General features: G+C 38.1%; 1 protein-coding gene across 1 annotated transcript in view; it reads left to right on the forward strand.

Annotated features, from left to right (window-relative positions):
* MAP3K13 (mitogen-activated protein kinase kinase kinase 13) overlaps positions 1–25821 on the forward strand; it is a 122786-nt gene that overhangs the window by 74030 nt on the left and 22935 nt on the right. The window contains exons 2-7 of the mRNA XM_045539852.1: positions 1595–2154; positions 10149–10332; positions 14797–14988; positions 19280–19438; positions 21821–21979; positions 22565–22673. Coding sequence (XP_045395808.1) covers positions 1680–2154; positions 10149–10332; positions 14797–14988; positions 19280–19438; positions 21821–21979; positions 22565–22673 — 1278 coding nt within the window. The 5' untranslated portion in view covers positions 1595–1679. The remainder of the gene's footprint in view (positions 1–1594; positions 2155–10148; positions 10333–14796; positions 14989–19279; positions 19439–21820; positions 21980–22564; positions 22674–25821) is intronic.

Consider the following 25821-nt stretch of genomic DNA (forward strand, 5'->3'; position numbering starts at 1 on the left):
CTATTAGCTATTGGTCTCTCCCTCTAGATTGTAAATTCCTAAAGAGTAGGAACCTATGTACCATTCATTAATACTTAACACATTGCATAGCATGTAATAGAAGCTCCATAAATGTTTGAATAGATGAATGAGAGTTCAGAGGATAGGATATTTTCATTGGTTCACTAACACAAGCTATTCATAGGATATGGCAACGGGGGAAAAAAAGGCTTAAAATTTGGTTCTCAGTAACAAAGATGAGAAAATAATAAAACGAGGAGGGTCTATTTTTATCCATAATCCCCAGTATAGGAAACTATGGCTCCCTATCACCTTCCATAGAAAATGCAAACCTCTTAGCCTAGCATCCAAAGCTCCTTTTAATGTAGGTCCTGTCTTTCCACTCATATCTTTCTCTATGCACTTATGTATAACTACATTCCAGCCACTTTAGACTTCTCATCTATTCCGTAGTCTTTCAAGCCTCCATGCCCTTGTTCATGCGTTTCCCCACATCTGTAATACCTTCTCCCTCTTCTTTCACTCATGCCTTTCTTACTTGCCTGATGAATGCCTACACTTCCTTCAAATGGATCAAAAGTTACCACATTTGAGCACCTTGCCCTAAAATGATCCCTCCCTCCGTGCTTTCAGAGCACTTACTTGATTCATTATGAGCTTTGTACTATTAATCTTTGTTGATCTGTCTTTTTCCCTCTCTGCAAAGTGAACTCTGCTTTATAACCTGGCCTCTAGCACATTCTAGATGCTTAATACAGAGTGAAGGAAGGACGGACTATTGCATAGGGATTTATAAAGAAAGTAAAGTTATGGTAAGAGCACACTTCAAATAAATTTAAGATTGACTGTGCATGATCTGGCCAATCTAGAACAAATCTTTATTTGTAGAGGTCAGGTGACCCCAAGAAAAAGAAAATGGTGCTGATGAACAGTTGAGAAGCAAAGAGCAAGTTTAAAGAGCTGAGAGTGCCCCCAGATTTAGTGCAGTAAATAAAAACACAATTTATATCTCAGGAATTTGTCTTGTAAGACATTTATCTAGGTGACTTAATGAATGCCTTAGAAAAGAGAAAAGATGAGTAGCAACTTATAACACAGGATGTAGTTTCTGATAAAAAGATGTATATCAGAACATCTTAATTTCCCTTGTGGAAAAGGAAACAGTTTTTTTCTGATTAAAAAGATAATAAATATTAGTACAGAAGATTTGGAATACCTTGAAAATCACAACAATATAAACCTCTCCCAAATCTAACTACCTAAAATTAACTTTGTTAATTCTTTGGATTTATCTTTCCAGTCTTTTTTCTTGTATGTGTGTTTGTATATCCTTTTAAATAATTTTTTAAGTTAATGTTATATATATTGTTCTAACCTATTTTTTTGCATTAGTAAGTCATGTACATTTTCTCATGTTATTAAGTACACTTCTGTGACATAATTTTTCACTACTGCACACATTTCCATCATGTGGAATAAACCACAGTTCAACCAATCCCCGTTGTTTCAATGTTTTTTTAATATAAACAGAAAGGGGTAGTAGTTTGGATACTAAAGAAAAGGAGATCTCACGTCTTCCTCCTGTTTTTCTCAGGTTTTGGAACCCTCTCTTGCATCAGAACTCCATTGTAATAATCCTCTGAGTGTCATCTCAGGACCTTGGTCACACTCATGGCACGATGGCCACCCCTCAGGAGCACCTGAGCTCCTCCTCTTCTCCACGCTTACCCTTGAGTGAAAACAAAGCTTTCAATGGACCACAAGATGAACTCGCAACTATGGGGAACCCCCCTTCACCCAAGCTCCTTGAGGACCAGCAGGAGAAGGGGGTGGTGCAAACAGAGCTAATCGAGAGCATGAACAGCCCCATCACCACAACAGTGTTGACAAGCGTAAGCGAGGATTCCAGGGACCAGTTTGAGAACAGCGTTCTTCAGCTTAGGGAACAAGATGAATCAGAGATGGCTGTGTCTCAGGGGGACAGCAACACTGTGGATGGAGAGAACATGAGTGGAACTGAAGACATCAAGATTCAGTTCAGCAGGTCGGGCAGTGGCAGCGGTGGGTTCCTTGAAGGGCTGTTTGGATGCTTAAGGCCTGTATGGAATATCATTGGGAAGGCATATTCTACTGACTACAAATTGCAGCAGCAAGGTAAGCTGGAGTATGGACTTGGAAGATGTTCCTTGTGTAAACACACTGTCACCACCACCATCACCACCATGAACTGGGATAACCTTTGACCTGTGGGTAAATTAAAGAACTAGTGCCAGATGAAAAACCCCATTTCAATTTCCTATAGATCTTCTGAAAGGAATAGATTCACATTTGGTGAGTCTTTTTTGGTGAAAGCCCATCTTTTGTGGTTGTCCAGTTCAGTGGTGTCCAAAGTAGAGTATGTACAAGTTAATCCTTGAGGTTATAAGAAGAAAATATTAAAGCTCCTGTTTATTATATCTCATCATTTAAAATTTCTATTTTAATACTTATTTTCAGCTATATTTGATATTTTAATATAGTTATACAGATATATAATTTATAAATAAATCATGTAGCAAGTACACATTTAAAACTTTTTTACTAATAGTCTATACAATCAAAAAGTCTGATGGCCACTGGACTAATTTAAAACCAGACAGAAGCCACATGGTAATGCCCCTAAAGATTGCAGGACTGGCCGGGCGTGGTGGCACATGCCTATAATCCTAGCACTCTGGGAGGCCGAAGCGGGTGGATCTTTTGAACTCAGGAGTTCAAGACCAACCTGAGCAAGAGCAAGACCCCCGTCTCTACTAAAAGTAGAAAGAAAATTAGCTGGACAACTAAAAAATATATAGAAAAAATTAGCCGGGCATGGTGGCGCATGCCTGTAGTCCCAGCTACTTGGGAGGCTGAGGCAGTAGGATTGCTTGAGCCCAGGAGTTTGAGGTTGCTGTGAGCTAGGCTGATGCCATGGCACTCTAGCCCGGGCAACAAAAAAAAAAAAAAAGATTGTAGGACTGCCTTAGGTTGTAGTAAAAAGGAATTATTATTTTCCTACAGTCAAGGCATAGAAAGCTCACATTTTAAGGAAAGAACAAAATATCTGACTAATCTTGAGACACATTATTATTTCTAGATCCCACAGCCTTTTGGAAAGTAGGTTTTTAATTTACTTTTCATTGTGTGACTTGTATATTTGTATATTCCAATTCAAGTGGTATGCCTTTGAAGCCCTGGTGGTCTTTATAACCTTGTTTATGTTCTTTAAAAGAACTTTTTTTTCTGATAACAAAAGTAATATATGTATAAAATTTGGAAAATATAGGTAAGTTCAAAAAAAATTTTTTTAACCATCTATGATCCTCAGTCCCCTGAGAATTACCACCATTAATGTTTTCAGTATGTATTATGTTAGCCTTCTTGTGTATGTGTGTGTATGCTTTAAAAACAAATGGAGTCACACTATTTTGTAACATTTTCACTTTATATTGTGAACATTTTCCATATCTTAAATATAATTCTTCAGCATCATTTTAATGACTACATAATATTAAAGTGTATAAATGTGCCTATATTTATTTAAGCAATATCCTATTGCTCAACACTTAATTTGTTTGCAATTTTAGTGATTATAATCCACACTCCAATAAATGTTTATCTAGTACTTTATTTTTACACACATTTGATTAGTCCTTAGGATAAATTTCTAGAAGAGGAACAGTTGGATTCAAAAGATTTGTTGCTTTAAGTCTTTTGATACATATCTTTGAGCCTCATGTAAATGGTTATGTTTTTGTGAATTTTCTCATTAAGAAATTCTGGAAAGGAAAGAAATGGGCCAAAAGTGAGATTTGGACAGGCAAGGTGGCTAATGCCTGTAATCCCAGCACTTTGGGAGGCTAAGGAGAGAGGATTGCTTGAGGACAGGAGTTTGAGATCAGCCTGTACAACATAGCAATACCCTCATCTCTGCAAAACATAAATTAGTCGAGTGTCATGGTACACATTTGTAGTCCCAGCTACTTGGGAGGCTGAAGCAGTAGGATCACTTGAGCTCAGGAGTTAGAGGTGACAGTGAGCTATGATCAGGCCACTGCACTCCAGCCTGGGCAACAGAGCCAGACCCCGTCTCTAAAAAAAAAAAAAACAAAAAAAAAGTGAAATTCTGTTTTATTTATTTTATAACTGAATTTTGGACTCGGACCCTCCCCTAAAAGTCTACTCATCTCTTTTAGTCAAGACCGTTGACAGCTTTTCCACAACAGCCGGTAGATAGACATCAGTTACCATTAACTGCTTTTCTCATGCATTCTGTTTTTCCTACTTCTGAAATATGTTGTCTTAAACCAAATACCAACTTCTACCTCTGTACCCGTTTTCCATAAGTGTATTGGGATTTACTGGTAAATCTATCAGTTCCAGGTACTTTTCAGAATTTGTCAATCACATCATCCATTCCTGATCTGTGCAGAAATTCTTTGTCAGTCCCTGGTTTTATTTGTGCGTATCTGTGTGTCTCTCTCTTTCAGACATATTCCAACACCCTGCACAATCCACTCTCTTTTCCCCTCCATGATTTCAAGCTTCAAGGAAATTAAAGTTGTTACTTGTCGCACAAAAGTTGGGGATTCCTATGTCAGACAGTACTATTTTTAAAATTGAGAATAAAGATAAGCACAAAGAAGAAAATAAAAATCACTTGTCATCCACAATCCAGACATAACCGTTCTTAAATTTATTATTTTTTAAAAGTTTCCCATTCTCTGCTTAGACACAAAACCTACTAATATCTGCTTATGTGATAAACTACATTTGGGTTCTAGGCTCTTCACTTGTCCAGTCTTACATTTATTTTGGTGATAATTTGGAGGTCTCAGCATCCAAATGCACCGTTGAGGTTCAGACTCATAAACAGAGGCACTAGACACATCTTGTATGTCTGTTAAAAGGAGCCTTTTAAAATTTTTTTATTGTTCTACAAACTAGTATTTAATTTGTATTCCAATTGACTATGTGACTTTCAGAAAGGCTTATTTTAGAAATAAATAAGAAACAGGCCTGGTCAGCTTAAGATTCTTGTAAGGGTATAGCAGGTGCCTAATTCTTCAGCAGATTGTAGGATATCCTACTGAGGGCTGGTGCTGCTGTGGGCCATAAAAGAGATTTGTTAGCCAGAAACTAAGTGTAATGTTTTCCTTGTAGCTGTGGGATCAGGGAGCTAATCCTTAATCCTGCATGGCAGTCAAGCAAAGGATAACACATGTAACAGACGTGTCCCTACATTTGGTACTTAGGAGGAAATTTCACTAGACTTTTTTAAATGTTAAGGATACCCTCATCTGCCTTTTAGTATGTTGATAGTGAAGCCCAAGTAAAGTAATATGTGTAATTGAAATTTTTTATTGCCAAATAGTGTCCAGTCTCAAAGCAAGTATTGTCATAGCCATGTCTGAATAAACAAAGGAGAACTTCTACCTTAAAGTGAGTGGGCATGTGGCTTTTTCTCAGTCCTAGGGATCATGGCAGATATTGGAATTAAGATAGTAGTCATAGTGATGAATCAAAGAGAAGATAAAAGCTGAGGAAGAGTACCAATGGGACAGATATAAAAGCAGCAAAAAGTATGGGACTAACCCTGGGGAGAGTATAGCCAATTCTTTATTATTATGAAGTTAGTTATTTTGCTCATCAATTATCTCTGCCCCCAATTTTGTACATGCTTATTAGTAACTTTCTTTTTTATGCCATTTTGCTATTCCTCGGCTCCCTACTAGATACTGACAGGGACTTTGAGACTGGGCAGAGTACTAAATTCACATCAATCAATTTTACTTCTAATTAGTTCTAGTAAATAGACTGATGGAAACATGTTTGAAATATTACTTTATTTTACACTCTGTATTCTTTTATTACCAATGCTATTCCCTTTATTTTTCTATAGATAATTAAGACTTGGCTGAACATAGCTGAATAGCACAGGCATGAGGTAGAGGTTGGTAAAGGAGAATTTTATTCTTTGTTATAGTACCCTGAACACTTGGTATTTGAGCATCGAATGTCTTTGTCATTTGTATTTTAGTAATTAACCTATTTCTCATTTTATAAAAATACCAGGTAATAAGCATTATTTCTAAAATATAGTAAGTTATAATGTAAGCATCATAAAGCAACATTAAAAAGGATTACTTAACAAATTATTTTGGAATCACTAAATAGCAATATGGAAAAAATTAATTTTCCATATTATATCTGTCCTTACACCAAAATAAACTCTAGATGGATATAAAGGTTAAATTAAAAAAAATCAGAAGTTGGCTCCATAGCTCAGAGGTTAGAGCACTGGTCTTGTAAAAAATCAACTATAGATAACTTTTAGAAGATAGACTAGGCAGTGGAAAATATTACAAAGGAAATGATAGACAACTATATAAAATTTTTGTTCAAAAATAATAAAATTAGCTGGTCACTGGCTCACACCTGTAATACTAGCACTGTGGGAGGCGAGGCAGGAGGGTCACTTGAGCCCAGGAGTTGGAGGCTGCAGTGACGGTGACCACTGCACTCCAGCCTGCAGGGCAGCAACACCCTGTCTAAGAAACAATAATAATAATAAAGTTAAAAGAACGAGGCTTATAAAAATATTCTCTTAATTTGCATCACAGAAACGTAGAAAGACCTTCTTCAAGTTTATAAGAACCCTAATAAATAAATGGACAAAGGAGTTTTGACAATTCATACGAAGCAGATGTGAATATTAAACAAATGTGGAGAAAATACATCACTGGCAATTAAACTAGTGCAAAATTATAAAACACTATTTTATACCTGATTAAATTAGAACTAAAAAATAATTATAATTCTTACTGCTGGTACAGCTGTGGTAACACTAATACATTCACACATTGCTCCCATTAGCAAAAACTACCAAAATCCCTTTGGTTAGTAATTTGAAAGTTATATATTCTAACAGCCAAGAACTATTTCTACTCTTTAACCTAGGGATTTAATGTGAGGGAATAATATAAAAAAAGAAGAAGTATCAAATATAAATTAGCAGGACAAAAAGATGGAAACACTTAAGCACAAAAGTTAAGAGGGTACATTAAATAACTAGTAAAACTTATAATAATGCCGGGCGTGGTGGCACATGCCTGTAGTCCCAGCTACTGAGGAGGCTAAGGGAGAATGATTGCTTAAGCCCAGGAGTTTGAGGTTGCTGTGAGCTATGCTGATGCCACAGCACTCTACCCTGGGCAACAGAGTGAGACTTTGTCTTAAAAAAAAAAACTTATAAAAACTATAGTACATGAAGGATACATGAAAAAAGTAAAAAAAATTATACATCACATGCACTTTTACATAGCTATAAACATGAACAAAATTTTTCATGTTTATGGCAACATAAAAGCTATAAACATGAAACAAAAACTAAGAAGGAAGATGACAGTGAGTAGGGATGGGATTCCAGATAAAATATGTGTTTTTCTAATGTTCAATAGTAAAAAAATGGCCGGGCGCGGTGGCTCACGCCTGTAATCCCAGCTCTGGGAGGCCGAGGCAGGTGGATCGCTCGAGGTCAGGAGTTCGAGACCAGTCTGAGCAAGAGTGAGACCCCGTCTCTACTAAAAATAGAAAGAAATTATCTGGCCAACTAAAAATATATATACAAAAAAAAAAAATTAGCCGGGCATGGTGGCGCATGCCTGTAGTCCCAGCTACTCGGGAGGCTGAGGCAGTAGGATCGCTTAAGCCCAGGAGTCTGAGGTTGCTGTGAGCTAGGCTGATGCCACGGCACTCACTCTAGCCCAGGCAACAAAGTGAGACTCTGTCTCAAAAAAAAAAAAAAAAAAAATAGTAAAAAAAGGTTGAGTAAATAAGGAAAAAAGACACCCAGACATTGGTTTAATTTTAATAGTTATTGTTTTAAAAATGAGAGTAGAGTGGGGTAGGGAAAAGATAGAAAAAAAAAAATGAAAGTAATTTGGGCTTATATAAAGTTGTTCAAAGATATATTGACTAGTTATGTTCTTGCCCCAGAATCCAGTAATAATACTTTATTCAGACCCTAGAATGGTCAAAGTGACACTGTTTTTAATTTTTCACTAGACTCCTAATGAGGAAAATTCTCTTATAACATGCCATCAATATCCGTGTATCATGTGTGCTGCACAAATAAGCCCCTGGGGAGGAAAGTGAGATTCTATGAGCCACTTAATACTCATCGTAGAAGCCCTACAGATATTTAAAATAGTCAAGGCTACCGGCCGTGGTGACTCACACCTGTAATCCCAGCAACTCAGTAGGCTGAGGCAGGGGAACTGCTTGAGGCCAGGAGTTCAAGATCAACATGGGCAACATAGCGAGACTCTGTCCCCCCCAAAATGAAAGTAACTAGCCAGGCATGGTGGTGCACACCTCTAGTCCCAGTTACTCAGGAGGCGGAGACAGGATGGTAACTTGAGCCCAGGAGTTCCAGGATGCAGTGAGCTATGACCATGCTACTGTACTCCAGCATGGGCAATGGAATGAAAACCCGTCTCTAAAAAATAAGTAAATAAATAATAAATAAACGAAATTGTCAAGGCTGTAACTTGCTGTTTCCACTCAAATCTCACTTAGTATCATTTGTTCCTGTGTTGATTTTGTATTTTAGAGAGATTTGCTCTTATTCAATTTCAGCAGAGTGGAAACCTTTAATAATGTTCATATCAGGAGAACAGGCTGAATGCCCATGCTATAAACCACCATCACAATCATTTTTTTCTGCTATACTATTTGAAAGTCAAGTTTTAGACATTGTAATGAGAAAATGCATTTTATTAAGAATCTGCAGAATTTCTTGTTTCTCAAGGTAGAGGAAATTAGAGAAGAGGGAAAAGCAGCTCACTTGATGAACTCTTTCTGCTCTTGCTTCATCAATGTGGTAGACAGTGAGTTCGTCTGCTTTCAAGACCAGAATATCTTCAAAGTTAACTCAACACTGTTTTGTTCCGTGTTCTGCAAACAGTGGCCTTTTAGTGATCTGATGAGAATCTATCATAACCTTTAACGTTGTCATCATCCTTCTCACTCTGTGGGGCTCCTAGCTCTTTAATGTTCATTTCTTACCTATGATAATGTCCTGGTAAGAAGGGGGACAAAGAGAAGGATTAATGCTTCTTTTTTTAAAGTTTCATGAGGTTAAAGCAAATATTGATTGAATTTTTGACATACTTTATTTAAAATAACATTTTATATTCATTATAAAAGTGATATAGGTTTATGGTGAAAAAATTTTTTAATACAGAAAAGGATAAAGAAACATAATATGAATGACTAATAAAGCCACCACTGAGAAATGACCCCTGTTAAATTTTGGGTGCCAAAAAAAAACCATCTCTGAGAAAAAGAGAAACTTGAAAATAATACAGCTATGTGGGTAAACATGTCATGACTATTGACTAATGGCCCTCTCAGTTACTTCATGAGAAGCAATGTCACATAGTGGAGAAAGCACTGTTCTTGGAATCAGCCAATTCTGGGGTTCTGGGCCCAGTTCTGCCACTTACAACTATTTGATTTTGAATAATTTACCACCAACCCTATGCCTTATTTTTTTTATCTTTAAATAACTACAATAAGGCCAGACTTGTAGGGTTATTGTAAGGATTGAACATATGATATATGTAAAGTACTAGATAGTGTCTGGTATATAGTAAGTACTCAATAAAAGGTAAATACTAACATAAGTATTATGCATAATTAGGTTCTTAGGAGAGTATCATTAAAAATCCATTCAGCAAGGATCCACTGAGCATCTGCAATAGACATTCAAAGAGGAATAAAATAACACCTATTATGGGTGAGGCAGATAGGTAAATTGAACATGTAAGCTTAAGGTGAGGAGGCAGGGCTATAGGAGTGTCAGGATGTTTTGTTTAGAGGAGAGTATATTGGAGATCTCTGATCTGCTTGATTTCAGTAGTTAAAATCTATACAAACTAATATGTCTGAATATTTGATCTATAGTACCAAGGTGCATAGTAAGGTTTTATCTTTGGTGGGAGACAGAGGGTAGAGGTCATTCTGGATGACGGTGAAGTTGGTACCTTCAGAATGGCCTTGTAGAATGGTCCCTGAGCAAATTCCGAGATCTCTTCAAGCTTATTTCTTGCTTATGTGCCTAGATACTTGGGAAGTGCCATTTGAGGAGATCTCAGAGCTGCAGTGGCTGGGTAGTGGAGCCCAAGGAGCTGTCTTCTTGGGCAAATTCCGAGCGGAAGAGGTGGCCATCAAGAAAGTGAGAGAACAGAATGAGACGGATATCAAGCATTTGAGGAAGTTGAAGCACCCTAACATCATCGCATTCAAGTAGGTCAAGGCTTTTTTTTTTTTTTTTTAAGAAATAGAGATATTTTCTTTCCCCTGATATATACATACAAATTCCTGCTTTGAGAGACATTTCCAGAACATTCCATAGACTTAGCACTCTGCTAGGTGCTTTGGGAGGGTACCAATGAACTATTAAATTTGAGTCATGTCCTTAAGCATCTTCTAATCTGGTAGTTCATTTTGCCAGAGTATGCGCTGCTCAGAGGGGGGATGCACCTGGGGCAGGGAGGGAAGAAGTGGATTCCCACAAGCAGTCAGATCTGCTGCATCAACCTCGTTTATCAATGGACGACAGAGTTTACTTCCATATAACCTGAACATCCTAAGATTCCATTAAGAAAACAAAACTAACATCTGAGATGATCAGAGCACAATCAATTCCTGTGTAATAGATGCATATTTTTATTAGTTTCTGTTAACATTCCTTTTAAATATTAACTTGTAATAACAGATACCTTTGGAGTATCGCCTCAGGTTTTGTTAGATCCCTTTTCAAGTAATGCCAAACACTCAGCTTTCTAAATCTAATGATAGTAGAGTTATTGATGACACTAAGTTATATGTTATATTCATTTGACAAAGCAGTTGTTTTGTAAGAGTATATGATCTTATCTTTCTAGTCTAGACCATTCTTTTCATAATATTGACTGGGATTCCTAACAGGAGGAGGAGAATCAAAGGTAAAATTGTGGAAGTCACCAACCTTGGATGTGCTGAGCTCTAAACATAAGTAATCTCTTCCGCCTAAGCTTTCCATTGAATTCTCTCCCTTGCTAGCCTTTAAAGGTTTCCCTGGGCATGAACAAAGGAATGGTAAGTGGCTTTAGAGAAGGGAAGGTGAAGAACAGGAAAGGTAGCCTTTAGGTCAGATGAAAGTTTAGAAATTAGATGTTCTTGATATATTTGATATATATGTTTTTATTCCTAGAAAATAGTATGACCAATGAGGCTACAACTAAAAGTGGAATAACTTACAAATCCCCCTTCCGTAAACTAGGAGGAACTTCTCCTAGACTCAAGAGGGATCCTTCCTTGATTAAACTCTCAGTATAAAGCTAGAAATGTCATGTGATAACCCTTAATTAGAATCATATCGCCAAAGTAAGGAAGAGAAATCTTGGGTACAGGTTTTATAGAATGGATTCCAATGAGTACTGAGGTTGAGTTTTGATTCCTAAATAAGACCCTTATGGAAAGGGAAAAGTGTGAAAAGAAGAGAAGCATTCAACTGGGATACTAAGAGACTAAAAGAAGCATTTGGATTAATTTCCTTGTGGAAGGGGCATTGGTGCAGAGGACATGGGGAGAGAGAGCTTCAGTTGCTGCAGTTATTCTATCATCAGTTGCCCTCGTAGGGCCAAGAGGATGTGTGACTAAAATGAGATGCTATAGAGACCAGTTATAATCTTTCCAAAGCTGATAAATTTCAGAAGACAATGGGAGGATTATTTTAAGCAAACAAACAGAGACCCCCTTCTTTGCCTCATTTTGCTTCACTGAGACAATCATCACTTCCAGGATGGTACATCCTCCTAAATGGAAGGAAGCATCAGGAACTTTAAACTTAGATCACGAGGCCGTTGGGTTTGAGGTACAGAATGTTCTGTAGATTAATATGGCTCTTTGGCCTCCTGAAGTGAACTAGGCTGTGTGTCCCAGGTACAAGGGCTTTCCAGCAGGATACCCTGGGTACCTGAAAGTAGAAATGTGTCCTAAGAGGGTGGAGGTGTGAGAAGCTTGATTTGTACTTCCTTTCCTTTGCTTCTTCCTTTTACCTCCCAGTCTTTTTCCCATCTCACCCTTCTGACCCTCCTGCGTGCACATGCAGTCTTCAGCATTGTTGGGCACACATTGCCATGTTAGTGCCCAACTCTTTAGGCTGAAGATACTTGAGTAGTCTTTACCTCCACATGGAAAACAATAGTGAGCCTGTGTCCCTGGCCCATTACACCATGCTCTCGGGGCATTGTGCAGTGTTATGTTTGCAGCCATCTGTGCCATGTGTTGCTTGGCCAATGAATCACATTCAGGACTGTCTGGAAGATATGAGGGCATGATTAGATTTCAGTATGTCTCTCTGGATACTGATTCTGTGCTTACAGCTTCTTCAGAAGTTAGTAAGAACCATATACAGAAGGGAAGGTATAAGATAAGAATACTGTGTTCTTTTTTTCATCCAATTTTTTTATTAATCTCTTAAGAAAACCCAACCTGATTGTTCCTAATGGAATTCAGTGCCAAGGGGAAGAAAAGGTAGCAATTAGAAGTGATTATAGAGCTGTTATTTATAGCTACTAAGAAGCCTTGTCATGGCACAGGGCTGATGGAATGACTGCTTCTTATTAGTCAGTCAAGAAATGGAAAGTGCATAACATATCACTGTTAGATCCTTTGTGTGTTTGCGTAACAAGTTAAAACATAGTTGAATAGGATGCTGAGTACCTTCAAACAAATATTTATCTTGATATTCTTAATCACATTACATTATTCCTGCCCTATTCAGTATTTCTCTGTAATGACAATTAAGTTATTTGTTTGTAGTTGCTATACACTTGTGCTTTACCAAGCTTTCCTAAAAGTCAAATAACAGAAACTTGAAAAAAATTTTCATTAAAAATCAAGATGATAGGAGAGTAATAGAAATAGCTTGGTGGCATTTGACAGGCACATCAAGGCAGGGAAAAATGAAGACTAATTAGACTTCATATCCTACTGTCATTATAAGATCTTCACATGATCAGCGCCTCAAGCCACAGCCTCTAAATTCTTTCGTCACTCACAGAAGCATAAGAGATAGGGCATGAGTTGGTAACTGGCTGAAGACTTTAACTGGGTGTCTTACAGATAGAGTACTCTGTTAACTCTTCTAGAGAATTTCAAAGGAAAGCATATATACCCATAAGAGATGTGACACAGAGAATTGCACATGGTAATTTTTCTTCTCTCATCCTGAGAAAATTGTGAAGTAGAGTTGTTATGGTCATTCCCTCTTTCATGAAATAATGGTGTTAACATAGGAGTCCCCAATATTCTTGTCTATACAGAAGTTAAAAAGCTGAAAGGTCCTGACTCTTGAGGATTGGTGAGGGGGTAGCGGGGCGGGGGGAGCTACAGGGGAAGAAGTGTAGTATGGGGAGTGGAAAGGGCCTTGAAGTTAGACAGACTGAATTTGAATCCCAGCTCTGTCACTTCTTAATAGGATCTAGCTGTGATTAAGACAAGTCACTTTCTCACTCTGAGCCTTACCTATAAAAATGGAAAAGGTAATATCTATCTTACAATGGTTTGGGGCAAATTAAATAAGACAAATAAACATGGATATATGCCTGAAAACTAGATGTTCTCTCATGTTGGTATCTTTCCTCCTACTCCACAACTCTGCACATGTTACTGTGAAGGCTTTTTTCAGCTAAGAAAGTTTAGGTGAAGTTAAGAAACATTTGTCAAGGATTTGCTATGAACCTCTAGGCCTTGTGGTAGAGAGAAAAGAACTTGAATGTCTTTCTCTTCAAGGAGCCTATAACTACATGGGGAGAGAAAAATTGCATGTAAAAAAACTAGACTAGCATGGGCAACATAGTGAGCCCCCATCTCTACCGAAAAAACTAACCAAGCATGGTGACTGACACCTGCCTATAGTCCCAGCTACTCTGAAGGCTACGGTGGGGAGATCACTTGAGCCTAGGAGTTTGAGGTTGCAGTGAGCTCTGATCACTGGGCGACAGAGTGAGATCCTATCTCTAAATTAAAAAATAATGGCTGCTATATATCATAGGAATCTAGAGAAGACAAAGATCTTTGTAGACTGGAATACTCCAGGAAATGCTTCAGGTAAGTTGTAGGAATTGATGAAAATAGAGGCTACATAGATATATAATACATTGTATGACATTATTTTTATTCCAAACAAATGTTTTCCAAAGACTATGTAAGATAGAAAATTGACTCTTTGTTTTGGTCCTCAGTGTAGTTTTAAATTTGAGTATTTTAAAATTCAACATAGTATCAAAAATGGCAATATTTTGTTTGAATTCTCTTTCTGAACACTACATATAAAACCCTCCATTTAAGTCTAAAAGGAAGATATTTTAAATTATTCTTAACGATCTAAAACAACACATTATCCAGCCCACACAAACCTCAGGAAAGGGTGTTCTTTGTCCCAGAATGGAATAGTCCCACAGAAAAGTCACCAGACACAGACAGCACAGCATATAGATATCTGGAGTGAACAAACAAAAATTGTCTATGCGCATAACAGAGAAATCCGTACACTAGAGAGGTTTTAATGCTAATTTAAGAATCAGGAACTGTTATCTATATATATTTTAGAAAAATTTGGATATAGAATTGGTTTTTGTTAAATTTATTAAATATTCTTAAAATATAAATACGTATACATGCATGTGTGTATTTATGTACATGTTTGTGTTTTCTTGGAAGGGGTGTTTGCACTCAGGCCCCATGTTACTGTATTATCATGGAATACTGTGCCCATGGACAACTCTACGAGGTCTTGAGAGCTGGCAGGAAGATCACGCCTCGATTGCTAGTAGACTGGTCCACAGGAATTGCAAGTGGAATGAATTATTTGCACCTCCATAAGATTATTCATCGTGATCTCAAATCACCCAAGTGAGTTTTGGAGCTAATTTTTCAGCTATTTTGTTTTGTTATTTTGAAATAAGGAATTTTTATCAACCACAGTTGAAGTTTTCAGACATCATACTTTCAGTTCAGGTGAAATCGGCACAGTGGGTAATTCTTTTGTGCATTTCTTTTGGATTATTGTTGACCTACTTACTTACCTATATGGCATATATTTCCAGGTACCTGACACTAGTTTTCCCTTTTGATGCTGGTAAATTGTACAGCTGTGAAATAATATTCATTATTTGGCTGGGTGCGGTGGCTCATTCCTGTAATCCTAGCACTTTGGGAGGCTGAGGTGGGAGGATGGCTTGAGGTCAGGAGTTTGAGACCAGCCTGAACACAAGTGAGACCCCGTCTCTATACAAAAAAAAAAAAAAAGAGGTCTTTTTTTATTACAACAAGGGGTCTGTTCATCATCTGTGGCAAATGTATCTTGAGCTCTTGCTCTGTGAACCTGTATCTTGGCCTTGCTCTGTAATCCCATTTTTCTCTCCTCAACAAACCTTGCTTCATGCTTAAAAAAAGGAAAAAGAAAAATTAGCTGGGTGTGGGGGTGTGTACCTACAGTCCCAGCTACTCAGGAGGCTAAGGCAAGAGGATCGCTTGAGTCTAGGAGCTTGAGGTTGCAGTGAGATATGATGACACCACTTCACTCTAACCTGGGCGACAGAGCAAGACCCTGTCTCACATATAATATATATTCAATGTTATCAGAAGCATTCACTTTCCATCATCTTAGATAATCAATGCTGAACTTTCCCACTTGAAGGCTTGATTTGTTGTTTTCCTATTGTGTTCAAAATAAATTTTTTAACTGAGCTTCATAATTGTATACAACAGGATAAAAATGGATGAATAAGAAACAAAGGCAAAGAAAAAATAAGAACATTACAACTAAAACTTGTTCACAAAATGTATGCCATAGGAATACACTTTAGGTTGTTAGACGTGGACTACATACTTGGCTTTGAGCTTCCTAGAATCTAAGCAAAGAAGGAAATGAACAGAAGTTTCCCGGTGCCCTTAAGGAAAATAAAAGCTGGTTAACTGAGGGAAGCAGAGTTGTTTCTAGTAATCTGTTTTCAAAATGATTCCTTGGCTATTAATAACCACTTTCAGTGGAGTGTTTATTCAGTTCCCCAAATTGTATGAAGAAAGGAATTGACAAAATGGTATATTTCAGTGTAGCTCCTATTTGTAAACAATATTTTTATTATTTCTCATCAGATTTTGGTTTAGAGAAGCAGAGGATTAGTCTCTTTTCAAAAACATATTTGTGGGGCCAAGCACTGTGGCTCATGCCTGTAATCCTAGCACTTTTGGAGGCCAAGGCAGGAGGATTGCTTGAGGCCAGGAGTTCGAGACCAGCCTGACCAACATAGCCAGACTTATTTTTTCTACAAAAAAAAGAAAAATTAGCTAGGCATGGTGGCATGTGCCTATAGTCCCAGCTACTTGGGAGGCTGAGACAGGAGGATCACTGGAGCCCAGGAGTTTGAGGTTGCATCTACAATGACGCCACTACACTTTAGTGCAGGCAATAGAGCGAGACCCTGTCTCAAAAATGAAACAAAACAAAACAAGGCCGGGCGCGGTGGCTCACGCCTGTAATCCTAGCACTCTGGGAGGCCGAGGCGGGTGGATCGCTCGAGGTCAGGAGTTCAAGACCAGCCTGAGCAAGAGTGAGACCCCGTCTCTACTAAAAATAGAAAGAAATTATCTGGCCAACTAAAATATATATAGAAAAAATTAGCCGGGCATGGTGGTGCATGCCTGTAGTCCCAGCTACTCGGGAGGCTGAGGCAGTAGGATTGCTTGAGCCCAGGAGTTTGAGGTTGCTGTGAGCTAGGCTGACGCCACGGCACTCACTCTATCCAGGGCAACAAAGTGACACTCTGTCTCAAAAAAAAAAAAAAAAAAAACAAAACAAAACAAAACAAAACATAACAAAAAACAACATATTGCATAGTGCTTTCATGGTTTACAACTTTTTAAATATCCATTATCATATCTTCTTTGATCTTGGCAAAAACTGTGTAGGATAGATGTGACAAGTATCATTATTCCTATTTTATATAAGCGAAACTAGGGCTCAGCCCAAAAGTCATGGGGCTAGGACTTGAACCCAGAACTTCTGAACTAAAGACTACTGCACCCTACCTCATTCTGCGAAGGTAAGGGATTCACAATGAATCCTGCCTCTTCTTTGTGAAAGATACAAACCAATCCTTGATTGTAAACTACAAAGGAAGGTCTTGTTTATCACCATCATTCTCAGCAATGTTTATTACAGTGCTTAGTTCACTGAACAATCCCCTCCTTGCTTTACTTGCAAATACATTGTTATATAGTGTTCATTCCTTCTTAACACAACCAGGTGCTTTTGCCATCCACTGCATAACACGTAAAGTATACGAAATATTAATACTTGCCGAAGGCCTCTAAGAGTGATCACCTTTTTCACCATCTTGTTCTTGAGAATTAATTTTAGAGGCAAGGAACCAGGAAATCTTAGAATATTTAAAATCACAGGCTACTGTCCTTAACTCTTGTCACTTAAAGATTAGAGTAATAAGTTGGTTATCTAATAAGCCTTTCCCTCTGTTCATGATCGCACCCCACCCCTGGCAGCCTCAGCCTCTTTGGGTTTCAAGCTAACTTTGGGAAGACAAGATCAATCTCACTTACTGTAACAAGATATTTTATTGCCCACATTAATCGGCAGGGTTTGTGACCCCAACTTTGTCTCAGAGAAGATTTCAGAAAAAGTTCCAACATTATATTATCTCTAGTTTCCAAGTTCATTCCTTCTTGTCATGCTAACAGAGGCAGAAGAGGAAGTTCTAGAAAAATTTCCCTCTTTCTGGGGGCTTATTGCCTTTTCTGACTTTCATGGTATGTGATACCATCAATTCTCCAGTTATCTCAGGTATTCCATAATATTTTAATTCTTGTGCATTTTTACTAACACCATTAAATCAAAACTCCTAAATTATATTAATTTAACATATCAGGTGCAAAACCAGGGTGTGGATGAAGGTATTCTAAAGCAATTGTAAGCATTCTTTGGTAAATAGAGAGCTTTTGACATTGGGGGGGTGAGCTTGGCAAATGTGAAGTTCCTGGTTCAAAGGGAGAAGGGAGGGGTTAGATAAAGATGTTTTCTGTTTTCTAACCTTTTCGATTCTGATACTGTTTGAGTGTTAAGCCTCTTTTTGTTAAAAATAGGTTCCCATATCATTAAGCCTCTGGAACCCTAACTCATTAACATTCTAAAGTTCTGAACAGGTTGTTTCCAGTGCATTCAGTGTAGCGTGTGAGGCTGCCAGTACTTCGGATGTGGCACCAGATCGTATTCCTCTTTAAGGCCAGCAAAAGCAGTTTGCCCGAGGTCCCAGTTGAGATAACTACCATGAAAAGGAAAGCATGACTTATGTGGAACCTACAGCTTAGATTTATTCCTGCTTTTCCTTATCAGCAGTAGTGAAATCCCAGCATACATGTTAGCCTTTTAATGTAATGAATCCCTAGTGTTATGGTCTCATTCTTAATATTAGTTGGCTATCATTTTAACAGTGTTTAAAAGAAGTGTTTTTCTTAGTAGCTTGGCTAAAACAGGCAAAAATGAAAACCAATATTTATTGATCACAGGTGTTTTACATATCTTCATTTAATTGAAATGAAAATTCAATGAGGTCATTATTACAGGTCCATAATCCTTTACCCAAAATTCTTGGAGCCAGACGATTTCAGAAAGGTAACATGAGTGCATTAGCTTCAGACATCTAGTGAAGTCTGGAGCAGCACCCCTAAAGTCAGCCACATTTACATATCTGTAGGGAAAACTATGATATTTACACAAAATGGGATAAAGAAGTGAGTTTGCCTTGCACATATAAAAAAAAATTTATAAACCGTTTTGAGAGCTTTTTGCATTTTAGAATTGTGAGTAAGATAATGTGACCTGAAGTGTCTCCATCTTACAGATAAGCAAACTAGCTTAGAAGAGTTAAGTGACTTGGCGAAGGTCACATAGTTAGCAAGTAATAGAGGCAGGATAAAGCCAAGTGTTAAAACCCCACTACGCAAACTGCCTCAGAAGTATGAATGATGCTGTTTCTAGTGTCTAGTCAACGTCCCAGTAACATTGGAAATTGCAAGCAGAATTCTACAAGGCAGGGGGAAGCACACAAAATCTTCAGTTTCAGCCATTTAGAGTCATGGTTTTCACTAGTACTAATGATCCGGATGTTTTCTTTCTTTCTTTTTAAAGTGTTTTGGTGACTCACACAGATGCAGTAAAAATTTCAGATTTTGGTACATCTAAGGAACTCAGTGATAAAAGTACCAAGATGTCCTTTGCTGGCACAGTCGCATGGATGGCGCCAGAGGTGATACGGAATGAGCCTGTCTCTGAAAAAGTCGATATATGGTGAGTGGCACCATCTATGCCAACTAGAAAGCCCTTTCCCACTTTCACTGTATCAGTACTTTCTTCCTTCAACAATTTTACTTTCCCAGAATGTTCTCTAGTGTTTCCCACTTCTGGTTGATTTCAGTCTCATATTATCTGGGGTACCCAGTGCGCTGATACATGATAAGAAGGATTAGGAGGGGAATTAAAGTGAATATGCCTAGCACTCTGGGAGGCTGAGGTGGGAGGATCGCTCAAGATCAGGAGTTTGAGACCAGCCTGAGCAAGAGCAAGACCCCATCTCTACTAAAAAATAGAAAGAAATTAACCAGACAGCTACAAATATATAGAGAAAAAATTAGCTGGGCATGGTGGCACATGCCTGTAGTCCCAGCTACTCGAGAGGCTGAGGCAGGAGAATTGCTTGAGCCCAGGAATTTGAGGTTGCTGTGAGCTAGGCTCACGCACTCTAGCCCAGGCAACAGAGCCAGACTTTGTTGTCTCAAAAAAAAAAAAAAAAGTGAATATGCATTCAGTGATCTGGGGACCGTCAGAGAATATGCTGAACTTTCTAGAAAACTGAAAGTTTACTTCAGACGACATTTAGTATAGAAGTCTTACTGAAATGTATTACATAATTCTCACCTTCTTGAGTAAAATACATTAAACAGAGTTTATCTATTCCTGGTGACTCAGGTCATCATTACAATATTAATGATGTGCTTCGCTGTGATACAGTTGTGTGTTCTAGACCTGTTTGAGATGTATAGGCTGTTTGTCCTTTTATTGAACACCCCCTATGGGCTATGCTTTTTATTTTAATCTTTATCAACATTTCCTCTGAGGTTATAAGTCTTTACTGTTAACAGTATTTTTCCTTGTAATTGCTTTTCTTTTACTCTTAAAATTAGCGACTAGTAACTTTTAGGCTTAAAACCAAAATAATCGCATATGTTAAAATTGCATGTAATACCAGATGAAATACGATAAAGTAGAAATGTGGGATCATTTGTGATTTGGGTAATTATTACCAAAGCGTCCTCCTTAGGGATTATACCCATTTACATTCTCACCAGAAATGTGTAAGTGTTTTCTCAGTCTCACCAACAAAATGTGCTAAACTTTTGGATTTTTGCCAGTCATATACATAAAAAGCAATATCTTGGATATAGTTTTATTTGCATTCCTCTTATTATAAGTAAGTTTATACATCATTCATATTTTTAAGAGCCATTTGTAATTTCTTATTTGTGAACTATTCATATTCTTGGCTTAGTTTTCTGATCTGTATTCTTATCAATTTATAAGAGTGTTTTTTATATTAAGGAGATTAGTCTTTTGTGTAAATCGTAGATATTTTCACATTTTATTATTTTGTTTATGATTTTTTCATGCCAGATTTTTTGCTTATGATTTTTTCATACCAGATTTTTTAATGCAGTTTAATTTCTCAATCTCTTCTTTTATGGCTTCTAGATTTCATAGTTTTAAAAGCCTTCATCTCACAACCAGTTATAGATTCCTTAAAAAATAAAATTAGGCCGGGCGCGGTGGCTCATGCCTGTAATCCTAGCACTCTGGGAGGCCGAGGCTGGCGGATTATTTGAGCTCAGGAGTTCGAGACCAGCCTGAGCAAGAGCAAGACCCTGTCTCTACTAAAAATAGAAAGAAATTACATGGACAGCTAAAAATATATATAGAAAAATTAGCCGGGCATGGTGGCGCATGCCTGTAGTCCCAGCTACTCGGGAGGCTGAGGCAGGAGGATCGCTTGAGCCCAGGAGTTGGAGGTTGCTGTGAGCTAGGCTGACACCACAGCACTCTAGCCAAGGTGACAGAGTGGGACTCTGCCTCAAAAAAAAATAAAATGAAATAAAAAATAAAATTAAAAGGCTTCACTGCTCCAAGATTATTATTTTTTTAATTCCATGTTTTCTTTTAGGATTTTTATGGTGTCATTTTTCACATTTAAACCTTTGATTCATTTGGAATTTATCCTTGATATATGGTGATGTATATATTTAATTATTTTCCCCAGTTGTTCCAACAGCATTTATTGACTAATCAATTTTTTCCCACTGACTTTTGATCATATATTGAATTCCTATATGTATTTTGTCTATTTCTGGATTTCTAGTCCAGTCTATTATCCTGGCTGTCTATTCATGCACCAGAGTTTATTATTGAGGCCTTATAATATATCTTAATATCTGGTCTTCTTGGTTACCCCACAGTGATTTTCTTTTTCTGAGTTTTCTCGGATACTTCTGTTTTTCTTATAGCAGTATTAGAATTTTACAGCTGGGAATATGTATTGATTTCATTAAAATTAATAAAGAACTAAAATATAAGTCAATATTTCTGAAATGTCTTCTGTGCATGTTCCTGGTACTACTGTAGGTCTTTCGGAGTGGTCCTTTGGGAGCTGCTGACAGGAGAGATCCCTTACAAAGATGTAGATTCTTCAGCCATTATTTGGGGTGTTGGAAGCAATAGCCTACACCTTCCAGTTCCTTCCACTTGCCCAGATGGATTCAAAATCCTTATGAAACAGACATGGTAAGAATATTGTCTCTAAAACAGCAGAGAAGTCTCGAATGCGTATTTGGAGCGAATCTCCTGGTGGTGGAAAAACTAGGAGCCTTGGAGTTTGAGAATCTTGGGTACAAATACTAGCTCTCTGCCCTTTTCTATCGTGCAATTTTGGGCATGTCATCCAAGTATCAGTTTTCTCATCTGTAAAACTGAGAAAACACTCATAGAGTTGATGTGTTGTAATTAATTAAAATCTATAAATAATTTGGTAGATTATCTCAAAATAGTAGGCCTTAGTAAATGATAGCTATTATTTCTTTGCCAATCCTAATGGACTATTATCAATAGGTCACAGATTCTAGATTTCCTGTCATTAGAGGTATCTCATAATTACATTTTCCTCTTGCTCTTCAGTACATCAAAACTGTGCTGAGATGCAGTTCAGTGAAACTGTACTGAGTGTAACAGCACAGCCAGTTTATACTCAGATATGGCCATTTTGAGATATAGCTGTTTCATAGTAAAAAATCTTTTTCATAAAGTAGAATAAAATCTTAATCCTCCTGGACCCAATTTCTGAAATGTGCAAACTGTCTTTTTTACTTTTAGGCAAAGTAAACCTCGCAACCGACCTTCTTTTCGGCAGACACTCATGCACTTAGACATTGCGTCTGCGGATGTACTTGCCACCCCACAAGAAACTTACTTCAAGTCTCAGGTAGGTTGGCAAACTTTCTGCCAGGTGCTACTGAACAGACAGATAAGGAACTCTCAATGAGAGAGTAACTCTTAGAAGGGGGCCATTCTGTTGTTATAACAATTACATAACTCTATTCATTATGGAACAACAAATATGATACTTTACACATATGACATTTTAGAGTTTTTAAAGCACTTATATTATTAACTCATTTGAAAAGAACATGTATCAGAGTGTCATCCTTATGGTGGGTTCTGGTGAAATTGTTGAAGAGAAAAAAGGAAAAGACGATATGAAAACTATAATGTACATACATTTGAATTAGACTTACTGCTGACCAACATGAAAGTATTGCTTTCTTTGAGGTAGAAAAGCTGAAGTACAGAGGCGGGAAGTTAAATACCAGAAGAGCCCATGATAGAATTAGGCCCAGAGAGAACTTTTTTTCCATCTTTAAGTGTGCTACCTAGTAGCTCCAAATAAAATATAATTTAATGTATCTGTTAGCCTCTACTGTACTACAAACCATCCCAAAACTCATGGCTTAAAATAAGAAGCATTTATTTAGCTCACGATTCTGTGAGTTGGGAGTTTGGGCTGGACAATTCTGCCAGTTTTGAGTGGGCTCGCTCACGTGTTTGTCTTCAATTGCCAGGTCAGCTGGGAGGCTGGCTGGTCCTAGAAGGCCTCGTTCACAAGTCTGGTGATTGGCTGGCTATTAGCTAGAGTACCTCAGTTCTCTCCCATGTGTCCTCCTGTCCTTTAGCAGGCTTGCTTGGGCGTGTTCACATGGTGTTCCAGGGTAACAGATGCAGCAAGAGAGCCAGCCGCAATGCACGAGTGATTTTCAAGCCTGTATTTCATTATGGCTGCTAATGTCCCATTGGCCAAAGCAAGTCACAGGCCAACCCAGATTCTAAGCATTGAGAAACAGGCTTTCCCCCTTGATGAAAGAATCTGCAACAGCACATTGTAAGGGCATGAATCTGGAGAAGGGAAGAATTTTGTGGCTACTAAATTAAAATGCTGTAAATGTTGTAAGAATTGGTCATCTAACCACTGTCATGAGGGATAGGGAATGGTGGGAGATGAGTATATACAAGATTCTTATCCCCTCCAGCCCCGGGCAGTATCAAAAGGGAAGGAACTAGGACTTTTGTTTTGTTTTGGTTTTTTTGAGACAGAGTCTCACTCTGTTGCCCGGGCTAGAGTGAGTGCCGTGGCGTCAGCCTAGCTCACAGCAACCTCAGTCTCCGGGGCTCAAGCAATCCTACTGCCTCAGCCTCCCGAGTAGCTGGGACTACAGGCATGCGCCACTATGCCCGGCTAATTTTTTCTATATATATTTTTAGGTGTCCATATAATTTCTGTCTATTTTTAGTAGAGACGGGGTCTCGCTCTTGCTCAGGCTGGTCTTGAACTCCTGACCTCGAGCGATCCACCCACCTCGGCCTCCCAGAGTGCTAGGATTACAGGCGTGAGCCACCACGCCCGGCTGGAACTAGGACCTTTGAAATAAACGTGATGATCCTAAATTATAGCTTTATGCTTATAGAATTTAACTCTAGTATTACCTAATTTCTTATTTCTCGTATACCTTTGTCTCACTTAATGCTATTGTTTCTGAAATAAATTTTTGTAAAGTGAATTGCATCTCCCCACTTACTTCCAGTATCATTTCAAAGATTCGTTCTCAGAAAAGACATTTTATTACCAATTGGTGTTTCAACCTGCTTCTCATAGCCCCCCTCCCCAATGGGTGGTGAATTTACTCACAAGAAAAGTGTCTTTAAGAGGAACATCATCCCTGGGAGTTGAAAAACTCCTCAAATATGCTTTACTACCTGCCCCAGCCAGAGGCTTTGGATACTTGCCTCTCTGGTGCCTGATAAACAGGGAGATACACTGCCCATTAGATGCTGAGAAATATCTTAATAAAGGCATACTTTTTTTTGTAGTTTCTAAGGAGTGACAAATCAGACTCTTGTCCTGTTACCCAAAGTTCTAACAGTCTCCCTATGATCCACAAACTTAGCTCTCCCCACAACTCTATCTTTAAATAGTCAGGCTTACCCCTATAGTTGTTTAGTGTTTCTTAGAAAGTATTATGTAAGTAAAGTATTTGATTTTAGAAAAAATAAGAGTATGTAGGAGGTTGACTTCTGATATTTGCTATGTTCTTTGATAGGCATTCATATAGTTTCTTTAGAACTATTAAAACTATTGTGGCTAGGCATGGTGGCTCATGTCTGTAATCCCAGCACTTTGGGAGGCAGAGGTGGGAGGATCACTTGAGCCCAGGAGTTTAAGACTAGTCTGGGCAACATAGCAAGACCCTGTCTTTACAAAAAAATTAAAAATTAGCCAGGCATGGTGGCTTATGCCTGTAGTCTTAGCTACTTGGGAGGCTGAGCCAGGAGGCTCGCTTAAGCCCAGGAGTTCAAGGTTACAGTGAACTTTGATTGCACCACTGCACTCCAGCCTGGGCAACAGAGCGAGACCCTTTGTTTTTTTGTTTAAAAAAAAACAAAAACAACTGTTGCCTATCTGTTCAAGTACATGTAGGAATGGGACACTGGATCTTTCAAGTATCTTCTTCTGTTAGTATGTAGAAAAAGACTTAACCCATTTGTAAAATGAAAGAGAATAACAGTGAGTACTCTCTAGGAAATCTTTCAAACTGTAGGATATGGTTGCAATCACAGTTTTCTTCCTTTACAATAAAACAATACATACGACAGTTTTGAAAAGCAACTTTGGGTGAAAGTACTAATTCACACACCATTGAGACAGTCAGTACAACTGTATATATTTGGAAAACTTCATGTTCTAAACAGATGTTACTTAAGTGCTCCCAACATATCACTTCTGAGAACCTACCATATGCGAAGCACTGCGCACAGGACAACTAAGTGGCCATAGTTGGTCCCTCACTTGAACCATCCCACCTTTATTTTCAAGATACTTACAGCATGGAGCATTAAAATTGAACTCAGAAAGGTTGTCTTAGGGCAAGAATTGGAAGTGAAGTGAGAGTAGAGAAGACAGGAGAGGAGGGCAAATGAGGGGAGGAGAAAACTTAGTACATTGGGCATCTGCCTTAATCAGTTCAGGCTACTACAACAAAATACCAAATAGTAGGTGGCTTACTTGTTAAACAGAAATT

Source organism: Lemur catta, chromosome 1, assembly GCF_020740605.2.
Source record: "Lemur catta isolate mLemCat1 chromosome 1, mLemCat1.pri, whole genome shotgun sequence".
In the NCBI taxonomy this organism is placed as follows: domain Eukaryota; kingdom Metazoa; phylum Chordata; class Mammalia; order Primates; family Lemuridae; genus Lemur; species Lemur catta.